Source organism: Alexandromys fortis, unplaced genomic scaffold (genome assembly GCF_014885135.2).
Source record: "Alexandromys fortis isolate MF-2015 unplaced genomic scaffold, M_Fortis_MF-2015_v1.1 scaffold_246, whole genome shotgun sequence".
Classification (NCBI taxonomy): domain Eukaryota; kingdom Metazoa; phylum Chordata; class Mammalia; order Rodentia; family Cricetidae; genus Alexandromys; species Alexandromys fortis.
Genome location: NW_026068131.1, coordinates 1,691,478 through 1,704,921, shown reverse-complemented (window position 1 = coordinate 1,704,921; position 13,444 = coordinate 1,691,478). Strand labels below are relative to the sequence as shown.

General features: G+C 42.5%; 1 protein-coding gene and 1 pseudogene across 1 annotated transcript; both read left to right on the top strand.

Annotated features, from left to right (window-relative positions):
* Nucleotides 1-450: 450 nt before the first annotated feature.
* LOC126490826 (60S ribosomal protein L4-like) lies at nt 451-5,089 on the top strand (annotated as a pseudogene).
* A 222-nt stretch (nt 5,090-5,311) lies between these two features.
* Nucleotides 5,312-13,207, top strand: Cdx4 (caudal type homeobox 4). Its single transcript, XM_050126059.1, has 3 exons — nt 5,312-5,813; nt 11,227-11,372; nt 12,469-13,207. The coding sequence occupies exons 1-3, from the start codon at nt 5,312-5,314 to the stop codon at nt 12,673-12,675; spliced, it is 855 nt and encodes a 284-aa protein (XP_049982016.1). The 3' UTR covers nt 12,676-13,207.
* Nucleotides 13,208-13,444: the final 237 nt, after the last annotated feature.

The following is a 13,444-nucleotide window of genomic DNA, read 5'->3' as shown; positions in this document are numbered from 1 at the left end:
AATGAGAAGATAGTCGACAGACCTGTTTTCCAATCATAGTTCTACCCTTCAGTCCCTTAAAAATATTGCCCTCTCAAGCCCTCTGTCTCCTCATGTGTAACACTGCATTCATTGGGCTACGTTATTTTCTCTCCTCTCTTCCCTTTCCTCTTTCCCATTTCCTTCCTAACCTCTTCCATTTATTTATTTATGTATTTTGACAGAGCCTCTCTCTGTAGCCGGCACTGGCCTGAACTCACTGTGGAAACTGGTTCTAACCGTGTGGCGATCTTCCACCTCAGCTTTCCAAGTGCTAGGATTACGGTCATGAGCCACCATGTTACAGGACATGCAAAGGTCCTCCATATCTCTTTGTGCTGATGTATTATTTCAAATGCCACGTAGACTAGTTTGCCTCAGGATAGAATAAGTAGAAGAATAACTCAGAGCCTCAGTCTTTTCATCTCTAAAATGGGAACAGTAAACCATTTGTGGAGTTCTGGTGAAGATGAAGTGAGAGCAACGTGGGGAGTACCTAGAGGTACATTACCTAGAGGGAGCGAATGGCCTCCGTCCTTCTCCCTTGCACAGGACTTTTCATTAGCCTTTTACTGGCCAATTACTTTTTATTTCTTCTCAGAAACAACTTTAAAATATACATAGAATCCATCTCCACTGCCACTCACAAAGTTGCAATAAATATTTAATTGATCTTCCTAACTCCATCTTGCCTGCTTATAGTGTTTGGTAATTTGTTTGTTTCCTTGTTCATTAGTTTTGAGGGAGGCTCTCATGCAGTCCAGGTTGCCCTCGAACTTACTACGTCACTGAAGATGGCACTGAAAACCAGATTCTCCTCCCTCTACCTGCCAAATGCTGGGGTTGCTGATAGATGTGTTCTTCCATGCCAAATTTATACTTTATTTTAAATTCAATGTCCAAAGCAATTCATGGTATTCATCGACTCCAAATCCCACAATATCTGTACCTCATTTAGAGAAAAACCTAATCGTAATCCTAATTACAAAGTTTTGCTCCTCCTTCAGCATTTGGACCTCATGTAGTCTTTAACCGCAAAGCCTTTCTCTGATAGAAAACAAACATTCTCTTTCTTTTTTTTCTTTTTTTTGGGGGGTGGGAGTTCAAGACAAGGTTTCTCTGCAGCTTTGGAGCCTGCCCTGGAACTAGCTCTGTAGACCAGGCTGGCCTCGAACTCACAGAGATCTGCCTGCCTCTGTCTCCCGAGTGCTGGGATTAAAGGCATGCGCCACCACCGCTGGCACAAACATTCTCTTTCCACTTGGTCCCTTGGTATAGATCTTTCCTCATGGTATATTCCATCAACTCTTGTGATTTATGCACATAGTATTTCTAAGAGAAATTCTTGGAGACCACTACATTTAAAATTGCAGCATCTCTCTTCAACAGTCCACATCACCTATTGCTTTCTTTTCCTTCATAAAAGTTATTGCCGTTTGACATACCACGAAATGTAATTATCTAATAACATCCCATTAGAATAAAAGCTTAAGGGCCAGTGAGATGGTTCAGTTGCTGACAAGCTTTTCAACCAAAGTTCAGTCTCCAGGATTCACAAGGCAGAAGATCAACTCCTCCTACAAGTTGTCGTCTGACCTCGGCATTCCAACACACACACAAAGAAAACAAATAAACAAACAAATAAATGTTTAAAAATAAGATCCAAGCTTAATAAGGTCAGAGGCTTTATTCATAAACAGCTTAGCACCCAGCACTTAACAAAATACTTGTTCTTCTCTATCTTCACTGCTTTCACGAGATCCTGGGACCAGTAGGGAAGGATGCAGGAGAAAAAGGGGACAATGACCAAAAATATCTGTTTCTAGTGAGAAACTGCCTTATGTGATTATATGACACCATTTTAGAGGCAATATAGGCTTCTGTGCTTTGAGGCAACCCAGGAGGAGAGCATGCTGGGTATTCTTAGGAAAACCCTAGATTCCAGCTTTCTAGGATCTTAAAAACCTTGAGTTTGGAGGAAGGGACACTTGACTTTCGTTATAAACAGGATCCTTTGGTGCCAAAGACTGAAACAAGAGGGTGCACCTGAAAACAAGTTTGTTTGGGGCCTTGTATCTTCATGTGCTTCCTATTCAATAATATGAGTTGTTTGTTCCATCATATTGCTTTACTCTGAAAAAAAGGAATAAAAGTTTGAGTACATTCACTGTGTTAAAGGCTCCCATTCAACAAGTTAGTGTGAACAGGTTTACACCAACCTGCATCAAACCATTAGGCAGCTTGGTACTGTCTGAATTAGCAACTCACAGACTAGTTAGTGCTAAACCCTGATACTGGTACAGCTGGAGCTGGAATTCCCAGAGTCAAGGTGGTGGAACCACGAGTCTAGCCAGGTGTCTTTGGAAATTTGGATTAAGGAGGCCACCCATGTACCCCAATCAACAGCTGGCATGACACGGTAAAGTGAACAAAACCCCAAACCTGTGTGTCCTGTGCTCTGCCCTAGCTGCTTCAGCATTACCAGCACGCTCATGTCTAAATGTTATCATATTAAGGGCACTTCTGAACTTTCTTTGTGGGGTAAAGCTTAGGTTGAACATTACAAGAAGGCCATAGAGGCTGCTTTATTTAAGAAACTTAAAGCCTAGAACAACACCAAAAAAATTGACACCACACCCAAGAGTAATTGGTCAGCATAAACTGGACTCATTTGTGGCTTGGTTTGGTTTTTAAAGGAGGAGGACTGGAGAGATAGTGAGTAGTTAAGAACATATACTGCTCTTCCAGAGGACCAGCATTAGACTCCTAGAACCCACATCCAGTGACTTACAACCTCTTGAAGGGTCTAGTCAGCTCTGGCCTCTGCAGGCACCTGCACTCACACGCATGCACATGAATGCACATGAACACACACACTTAAAAATAATAATAATAAATCTTCAAAGAGAAAGAGAACACAAAGTGGGGTGGGTAGGAAGGAGGTGGGGTGAATCTGAGAGAAGTTGAGGGATGAATATGATCCAAGTGGACTGTATGAAATTCTCCAAAAATTAATAAAATACTTTAAAAAAAAAAAACTCTATGCCTTAAAAAAAATGAGAGCTGGCAAGAAGAAAATGAGAAAGTGTCATTGTATCCAGTTCAAGGGATCCTGCAACCTCTATAATGACAGTGGTGACAGCAAGACCTTCAGAAACATCCTTGGAATTACTTTGCTTAACGTAAGCAAACTGCTCTTGATGGGCGTGGGAGAGATTTCTGCATTTGGACTAACAGTGTTTCCCGAAAGTTAGATGAATAAAGTTAGATGAATCGTATGCCACTAGGCTTAAAACTGTTTCCCTCAAGTAACCATAGCCTTCACATGTACAAGTTAATCAATACAGACATCGGCAGAATCTTGAAAAGCCCAGAGAGCCAAAGAGCAACGGCACAGGAAGATTCATCAGACACTTGAACAAGAACCAACTAAGAACCTGAGAATCGTGTTGAAGCTAAACCCACAAACAAGGACCTCCACATTCCAACACATGTGCAACACACATAACAGAACACCATCTTCACCAAGCCAAAAAAGGCAAAGAAGGGGTAAAGAAGAAGTAGGGACAAAAGAAAGCAAGAGAGAGAGAGAGAGAGTGAGAGAGAGAGAGAGAGAGAGAGAGAGAGAGAGAGAGAGAAGAAAGAAAGATAGAAAGAAAGAAAGAAAGAAAGAAAGGTAGGAAGGAAGGAAGGAAGGAAGGAAGGAAGAAAGAAAGAAGGTGCAGCAGCAAAAACCAAATTAGATGAAGGCTGAGAGAAGATGTTGAGAAGAAGGGGATACAAAGGGGTGCAAAAAATGGGATACAAAGAAGGGGTGCAGAGAAAGACTGTAGAAAGATGAGTGCAGAGAAGGGGTACAGAGATGGTGGTACATAGAGGGGTATATGAAGGGGTGCGCAGAGGCGTCTACAAAGAACAGGTGCAGAGAACACAGCTTAGAGCAGGGGCCACAGACCAAGAAAGTCAGCAAGGAAAGAAAGCTGTTGGTGTTTTAAGAATGAAGAAGCCTTTGCAGGGAAAGCTGCAACTTCCACAAAACCATTAAATGAAAAGAAACCAGCTAAAAAGGGGGTGAGGGAACCAATCTCACAAACTATTAAAATCTGTTTTGTGTCTAAGAGTCAAATAATTGGGGACAGCTTATTTGAATTAAAAACCTGATCAAGAATGCCATCAAAAATGTATCTGGTGAATAAATGGATACAGCAGGCAAGCTGGTTACACGCCTCATCTTAGTGAACCCTGTCTCGTAATGTAGATACAGTTGGGGCTTCTATTTTTAAATGGATGAAAGGGTCTGGGGATATAAGTGATAGAATGATTACCTAGCTCATCCTTTTGGAAGGAAATTGCAAGTCTGCTGCAGCTGCCATGGATTTGAGACGGCAAGAATTCCTTTCCTTTGGGGCACTGACTTGGATGCAGAAAGAGACACTCAAACTAGTATATTAATATGACATTCGGACAATGCACTATCCACTTGTTCCCCCCTCCCATAATCTATACGCTTCATTATTCTTTAGAGTGTGCGTGTTTGTTAAGCATCCAACCAAATCAGTCTTCCATTCAATTATAATCTAACTTTAGGAAGCCAGAGTAGAAACGTTTGTTAGTGCTGTATCCCCAGTGCCTACATCACTTCCTGACACACAGTGGATACTGAATATATATATATTTGTGAAACAAATATCCGCCCATGGAAACAAAGCCCCCTCCTTGAGGAGTGTGTGGGTGTGAAAGAAGGGAAAATCCTTTACAGTGGCAGGATGGGTCGGTGCCAAGTGGAAAACCCATACCAGAGGAGACCAGGAGAGCAGGCTGGGAAGGGGAAGATCAGCAAAAGGCAGGCCTCAGACTCCTTTTAAAGGAGCTGGTCAGAAATCTCTTGAGCAACAACTGCCTCCAAAAGTGCAAAACTGGTGCTAAGGAAGCAGAAGAATCCCAGAAAACGGTACAGAAAGACCGGGAGACAGCGGAGAAGGTCTTGCCTGAAGAAGTGAACAAGATCCTGTGGAAGCGAAATGACCCTTCATTTGAATGCAAATGCTATGTAAAGCCTGAAGCCCCTTGACGTCAGCCCAGCCTTTGGTGGCCCTCCTACGTCCCACTACCAGTCACCTGGAAACCTGAGGGAGGAAAGGGAGATTGGAGTTAGTCCCAGACGCACAGAGGAGCCAGTGGTGCAGCTCGTGCTGACCCATTGATTCTCTCCTGCGTCTCAAATTCGGGTTGGCGCTAAGTTTACAGGGACCTCAGGATGGCTTAGGGGGCAACTTCTTCTATCCAAGTCATCATGTATGGAAGCTGCCTTTTGGAAAAAGAAGCGGGCATGTACCCAGGCACTCTCAGAAGCCCTGGAGGAGGCAGCACAGCCGGGGTGGGTACCTCTGGGGGTAGTGGTAGTCCGCTGCCTGCCTCCAACTTCACTACGGCCCCAGCTTATCCACACTACATGGGGTACCCTCATATGCCTAACATGGATCCTCATGGGCCGTCGCTGGGAGCCTGGAGCTCACCCTACAGTCCACCCAGGGAAGACTGGAGTACATACCCTGGGCCGTCCAGTACGATGGGCACAGTGCCCATTAACGACATGACCTCGAGCTCTCCGGCTTTCGGCTCACCAGACTACAGCAATCTGGGCCCCACCAGTGGCGCAAGCAACGGCGGTAGCCTGCCAGCCCCGGCCAGCGAGTCACTGGCCTCCATCGACTCGGGCACCGCTGGTGCCAGTTCTCCCAGCAGGAGCCGCCACAGCCCCTACGCGTGGATGCGCAAGACTGTGCAGGTGACCGGTAAGTAATCTATCCCCGCACCGATCCTTTCCTCCCTGCTTTACTCTTGGTCCGCCTGCCCTCTTACTCTTCACTACCCCCGCCCTCCAGGAGAGTTCTGTTAAGCAGCCCACAGCGTAGCCGGTTGGCAGAATAAGTACTTCCCGCCTTTGCGCCTAGGTTCAAAGCCGGCCAAAAGCAGTGCTTGAGACGAAACCTCTCTTCCGGATAGTTGGGGGTTTTGGTTGGTTTGGTATGGTTTTATTTACCCTTTCTGGATCAGTCAAAAGAGTGAGCACATGGGTTCCTGATGAACCATAAGGTAGGGATCCAACCCTGTCGTTGCCCAGATGGGAAAACAGATGCACAGGTGATGGACGGGGCGGGGTGGAGGGGACGAGAGCTGAAGCTGTTACGATGCTGGTCTGTTCTTTCTTCAAATCTTTCCCCACCCTGGTGTGCAGACGTGCCAAAAACTGGTGATGCTCAACTTAGTAGGTGCTTAACTGGCAACCGACGACCCTTGTCTTTGAAGGCTTCCAAAGCAAAGCGTCTCCGTTATAGGACTCTCAAGGAAACTGCAGCTTCCTTCGACCAAATTAGCAATGTCTGAAACCTATCACTTTCCAACGTCCCTTTGCGCCGAGGGAAGCGTTGAGGCAGCCAGGTTACAGCACTGAGCTGTCATTTCCTATGACACAACACTCACACCTGCCAAGGTACAACCAGCATTATCCCCCAATAAGTGCCGAAAGCCCTCATTGCTATTCCAGCAGGTGTCCACGAACTGCAGAGGCAGAATGCAAGTCTGCGACAGCGACAACACACAAGATAGCATAAAGATGCCAGTTTAAGGTCTAATGTCGCTGCCCAGCAAGCCCTCATGGGCAACCACTGGGAGCGGGGAGTTGTTGGAGAGGCGCATAGAGAAAGTGAAGGATCCTTAGCTTTAATTTTGGACAGGGATGGGGTGACTCTCTTGTTTTCAGCTGGGGTTGTTCTCTTAACACTTTCTTATTATTCTAATACTTGCTCCGTTACTATAAAAAATAGTGACATTTGACTATCCCATCCATCCCCTCTGGAGAAGCACACATAGGTCAATAGCATTTGTCCACGGTAACTATGTTGTTCATAATCCCGTGTTCTCTCTTCTCTCTCTTCCAAAAAGCAAAGGTGTGAGGATAGGAAGGTACCATGCCCCACCTCTAGGAGAATTTTCAGCCAGAAGGAGGAAGCTCCAGTTTCATTATTAGGGTTAAAAGTAACACTTACAAGCTTGTTTAAAGGCCTGTGGTGGTGGACAGCATTAAAAAGAAAACAGGGGTGAGTCATATCACTTTCAAAAATGACCTTAGGGGAGGGCATCCATCCCTAGAGCTGCTGTTATATCTAATCTTGGGATAAAATTAACATCCATTCATGAAAACCTAATAATAAGCAAAATACGCTTTTTTAAAAAAAGACATACTTTGCAACACGTGAAGGGAAGGATGCCACTGGTTTGTTGCTTTTAATAAAAAACGATGAGGAGAAAGAGACATGATAGGAAAATTTATGTTGTGATGAATTTTCTGCTGATAAGGGTAAAACACAAGAGTTTAAACCTTTCATCTGATATATATCTCAGAGCTTTCTTTGGATAATTCTGATGCCAAGAGAAGTTGAGAAGGAGCCTCCTTAGTCTGTGTACCTTCATCTGTTAAACCCTCAAACCTGACTTATGCCATCTGCGGAGTTTTCTCTTCAGTGTTGTTTAAAAGGTGAACACTGAGAATGATCTTACAACTGCTCGGACTTGGTTAACCAACTATTTCATTTGAACTCCTTAGAAGCTATAGGTTTGCTATATTCTCGTAGCTCAGGTTGTTATTTATCAACAATTTTAAAAGATGATGAATATGCATAAGAGCACAGCACAGTACACACATAAGTAATGCTTTGCATAGTCTGGGATTCTAGATTCACTGAGTCTCTTTCATGATATCAGGCCATAAACTCCACAAAAGTAAGTGGCATCACCCCATTGGACTCTCTGGACCAAAATGTACCCCTTTACATGATTAGCAAACAGAGCAGGGGTTAAGTGTTTGTAAAATGAATGAATGAATGAGTCAGATCTCCCGAAGCTTTCTGCTCACCTTGGAGCATTGCAGAACATGTGGTTTAGGGCTGAGAGAAAAGATCTATGGACAGCAAACTGGAAATAGCCCTTCCCTTGGTTAAGGTAATCCAATGACAGGTTTGTACATTAATGAAGATAATTGGAAAAGACTTTAGTTAACGTGGGGGGAGCATTCATTACAGCTATGATTCCTAATGAAAGCGAGGAGATTGACATGGAGAATAAATCCCTGCCTTCCAGATGATTATAGTTTTTCTCAGTATTCTATTCCAAACACATGTCTTTTCAGAGCTTTTACAAAATCTTATCCAAAAGTTTTTATGAATGTCAACATTTTCATACAGGCTCATATTTTAAACAATGCCCAGTGCATGAGAACAAATCTGGTTTGTTGGTTTTTTTTTTTTCATTTTCTTTAGTACAGAACTATGAGCCTGTATGAGTGTTGGTCAAGCACCATCCTAAGCAGAGCTGGAAAGACACTGCCCTGTTTACAAAAGGGAAGTAAGTTTGATTCTTACTTATTAAGCCACTCAACACTAAGAGAATAAAAATTAAAAGTTCTATTCAATTAGGACACTTCACAAACTGAGTTGCTTAATAATCCCTGAAGCTTACCATTGTCTTCCTTGGCTTTTCATATTTTGTTGGTGAATTTCTTAAATGAATTTGGATGTGATTTTTAGTTAAAAGCATAAAGGATTGCCATTAGGTAAACAGTCCTCATGGTGGTACAGCCTTTTTAAGAAAACTGGCTTTCCATCATGATCCTAACTAATGCTTCATGAGGACTTTTCTGCCTATAGCACTTTGACTACTCAGAGTCTCTCCACTAAGCACAGTTTCAAACACACTTATCATCACATGTGGTGACATTGCCTTATGAACTGTGAGGGTGCTTTCTCCTGGGCACTGGGAAGGAGCACTATGAACTATGGAAGTGTTTGTTCATATCTTTGTAGAAGAAGTAATGAAATTCTTCCTTTAGGGAAATGGAAATAGCTCTTCAATAAATCTTCGCCTTTTTTTCATCCCTAAATCAACTCTCAATATTGGCTGAGAAGGAAATTCTCTGCTCTCAAAATGTCATTGTCTCTGGAAAAAAAACAGGAATGTAAACAATAAAAACAAGTACTCTTCATGCTTTCTTTGTGTTCGGCTTTAGTTATGGAGTCGTGGCCATTATCCTCTACCAGAAAGTGTCCAAATCCCTGCACTCACGTCAGGGGAAAAGGCAATGGGGATTCTGAGAAGGCAGCCCAAGAGGAGTTGCAGGAAATATCTACTTGTTTCTCTTTGTAAACTGTGCAGGTAGTACACTCCCCTGTCTTCTTGGGGGTTTAGGTCTTATCTATCAGATTGGGGCTACAGACCCCTTTTAACACTTGTTTAGCTTTGATATGCATCTAGGCCCTTCTCATAGCTCCTTTCTTTGGAGGTTATATTGCCGGAAAGGGTGAGCATTTTCATGGCAAATAAAGAGGCCTGGTCTTGACTTTTATTGTCCTCAGAAGGAACTGCAAGAGGGGAATTTATGACCAATGGGGGTGGGGAAGGACCACAACCTTTCCAGAGTTCTTGAAGTCTGGTTATATTTACTGATTAATTGACTGAACTGAAGACACAGACACACACAAGTTGAATTTTAACCTCTCTGCTTCAAGTTAAAATTTAAACTCAGTCCCTTTTTGATCAGGAAGGGTTTTAGGGAATATCTCCTCAAAATTATATTTTAATCCTAAAATTTGAGGTTCTGAAAACATTAGAACTCAGGTTTTCCTTTTTCATCCTTCAGCATACATTCTGTCTTTGGAATATGCCAAAGTCAGATCCCTGGTTTCCTATATTTCTCTATGAATTCAGAAATCCCGCTCAAAGTTCGGGGCTGTGAGGCAAGTTAATTGGCTGGGACCCATCATTTTAAGGGAGGGAATTTTCATTTTATTAAGTAGCACATATTGAGCCATTTAGTTGAATCCTAAGCTAGATCTGTTTCTGCATCTATGCCCCCCCCCCTTCCTGGAGATGAAAGGGTGTCTGACATTTGTTTAGGGCTTGTAAATTCCAAGCCAATTGGTTGATGTTCCTGAATGTAAAGAGGGTTCAGGATGGGATCCATGCTATGTAGCTCCTTTGTTAGGCCTGTGCTGCATCTTAACACCTCAATGGAGTTTAGGGACCCACTTTAAAGAAGTCTTTGTCCTACAGGTCGCCCCCCAAAATCTCACATCAAAAACAACCAGAGAAGATCAGAAGAAGTTTCTAAAAGCCACAGAGAAAAAGAGCACGATCCTAGAGGGGGTTAGAGAAACTGAAAAGAAAGGGAAACTTCCTAATCACCTTTAGAAAATTTGAAAGGAGGAATAAAACTCCATTTGAAGGAGAGCGTGAGAAATTAGCTCAATGTTGTAACACAAGCCAAATGTTTGGATATCCTTTCAAAGCACGTGCAATGCTCACTTCAGTCTGCTTAAGTCAACATGTCCTCCTTCACCCATTCACTAGCCACTTGGAAATAAAAATGCCTTAAGACTCCCACAGGAAAGCTATTACTTTTTGTAACAAATAGTAGGAGCTATTTTGAAACATAATTTGCTAAATAGCAATGAATATTTTCTTTTCAAACTATACAAATTCTTTCTAGGTAGCACATGTAACTACGTCAGGATTCCAGAATAGTTTGCCACACTTGGAATTACACTTCCCAACAGGTTTAAACTGGGAATAAATCTAGCATACTGAACTGGGCATCAAAGGTACATGCTTGGGTCTATACTCCTAAGCTCACCAGCACAAATTCACTTACGTATACTGAACCTTGGGTTCCTTATTTATACAATGGGGATAATACATTTTCTGCATAATTCAACAGAGTAGGTAAGATGCTCAATGGGAAACAGTCATGAAAGAACTGCCTAAAATGTAATTCATGGTGGGTGTTGCCATTGCTATTCATTCAGTTCTTACATGTGGATGGAAATGGAATGAAAATGGGTTGAGTATTTATTTTAAATGGTTTGATATAGCAGTGGGCCAATAGAGTAGCTATAATCTGACTGATCATTTCAGGAGAAACATTAAAAAGATATTTGTTTCATATATATATATGAATGATTAGATATAAATATCATGGCCACAGATAATAATGCATTTAATGGAGAAATAGACATGACATATTGGATTTTAAAATACATTTGCTTTAAAATTTAAAGTAAAAAGTGAAAGTAAGAAGAGTAACTGGTTCCTTCAACCCAAATAATCTCCAAAGGAGGAGAATAAGATGAAATGTCATGCTTTCTCCCCCAACAGGGAAAACCAGAACAAAAGAAAAGTATCGTGTGGTTTACACTGATCATCAAAGGCTGGAGCTGGAAAAGGAATTTCACTGCAATAGATACATCACCATCCGGAGGAAGTCAGAGCTGGCAGTTAACCTGGGCCTTTCTGAGAGACAGGTATTATGAAACATATCCCATGTAGTCATTTCAATTGTCTAGGGTTTGGAGGAAATAGCAAAATAGAGGACATATGCTTTCCTCAAGCACCGCTAAACCCATACTCAGCCTATGTTGTTTCATTGGCCTTTGGGTTGATTAACTATTGAACCGGTGGGTATCATGTGGGCCTGGGAATAAGAGATGGAGTGGAGAGATGCAAAGAGATTTTAATTCCAATACAATTCAACAATCAAGTCAAACCTTGATCTGATCTCTCGAGTAGTACTGAGTGGGAGAAGTGAAAATTTCACAACTCTGGCCACTGTCCGCTCCCTATCAGTCAAACAAACTACAAGAGGAACTGCACACTAGTGCAACTCCATGGATGGAGCTTTTCTGCCATTCAAGATAAGGAACGCAATCCTCTTTGGGCTGTATGATGTTATGATGTCTGCCTTCAATTTAGTTAACTGTGAGTACCCAATGAAGATCAAGTTACAGCAAAGGTCAGCAGTTTCCACTTATTCGGAATTTGCAATTACATGAGCACCTGGTGATTTTCCCCTCAAGTCTAAAAGTGATGCTAGAATCATAGAAGTCTATAGAAAAAGGTAAAGTCCATTAATACACAGTCTTATCTCTTGCCGTTTGCATTCCACACATTAACACCACTCTGGTGCTGATTTCCAACAAGAAATAGATGGTATTTCATGACCCTGCTCATTCAGGTCTAGGTGTTGTTAACTTTTTAATATAAGGAAGTTTCTCTTAATGACTGACTGTAATCACCTTTGCTATTTAAATTGTTCTTTCTCGTCAGCAGTCCTTGCAATCTTTATCTAATTATTTCTACTTGTGTGACAGAGGATGCAAGGGAGTTTTGCGCTCAGAGTTGGTAGACCTAGATTTGGTGATTTCAGTCTCATTTCCGGCAAAGCGCCTGCCCTCTCTGCGCCACAGCTTTTTAGAACCTGTAAAATGGGTATACCTCACAAGGTTACCATGAGACTCAAATGAGGGGATGTTCAGGAAGGGGCCTTGTAAGACTAGCAGTCCCTGTGTTTGACCGCACTCAGAGTAGTCCCCAATAAGCATAAAGCATTTTGTGTTTCAGGTGAAAATCTGGTTTCAGAATCGCAGAGCCAAGGAGAGGAAGATGATCAAGAAGAAAATCTCCCAGTTTGAGAACAGTGGAAGTTCCGTGCAAAGTGACTCTGGCTCCATCAGCCCTGGGGAGCTGCCTAACACGTTTTTCACCACTCCATCCGCTGTCCGTGGATTTCAGCCAATTGAGATACAACAAGTCATAGTCTCCGAATGAAACGAGAGCAGGAAACAGAAGCACCCTTCCCACTGCAGTGTCTCTCTGGCCTCTAAGATAACAGCAGGGCAGTTGAGATTGGATGTAACTCTTTAGAAGGCAGAATTCCAACTACGTGGACACACAATGAGTTGCAGAGATTTTAGAAGTCTCTAACGTTCAGAAACTATTCCCAGATAATTCCTATTCTACGCTGTTCTATGTGGGCCTGGGCAGGAAGCTCAGTGATAAGTTTTGCTACTTAAAGTCTAGACTCACGAGCCCTTGCAACTTTCTTCACAGTTTCAGAAACTTGCTTGTGAACAGATTTTAAAACCCAGTCCTGCCCAGAGGCACATGTACACATGTGTTCTTGTGTTTGTTATTTGATCCTGAGCGTCTTTGTGGTCCTTTGTAGGGAATAGGAGTAAAGTAAGCAGACATTTCTCTCTAGATACCTTTTCAAGCAGTAATTCAAAACGCCCAGTCTTCCTAACAAGCTAACTTTGTAAGACAGCATCAGGAGGTTATTACAAATCTATTGCCACTGACTGGCTAATAAAACGAAGATCACTTTTCCCCTCAGATAATACTCACCTGCCATCAAATACCTAATCATAGAACTTGGGAGATGTAACCATTTCAAATCTTGTCAGAACAATAAAATCAGACTAGAAGAACACAGGCCAATTTAATTGAGTCGATAGCAAGGCAGATCGTCACCACACAAATAAACTGCCCTGCGCTCTCAAAAAGCTGTGTGGTCCACCACTTAGAAGGACACAATCTG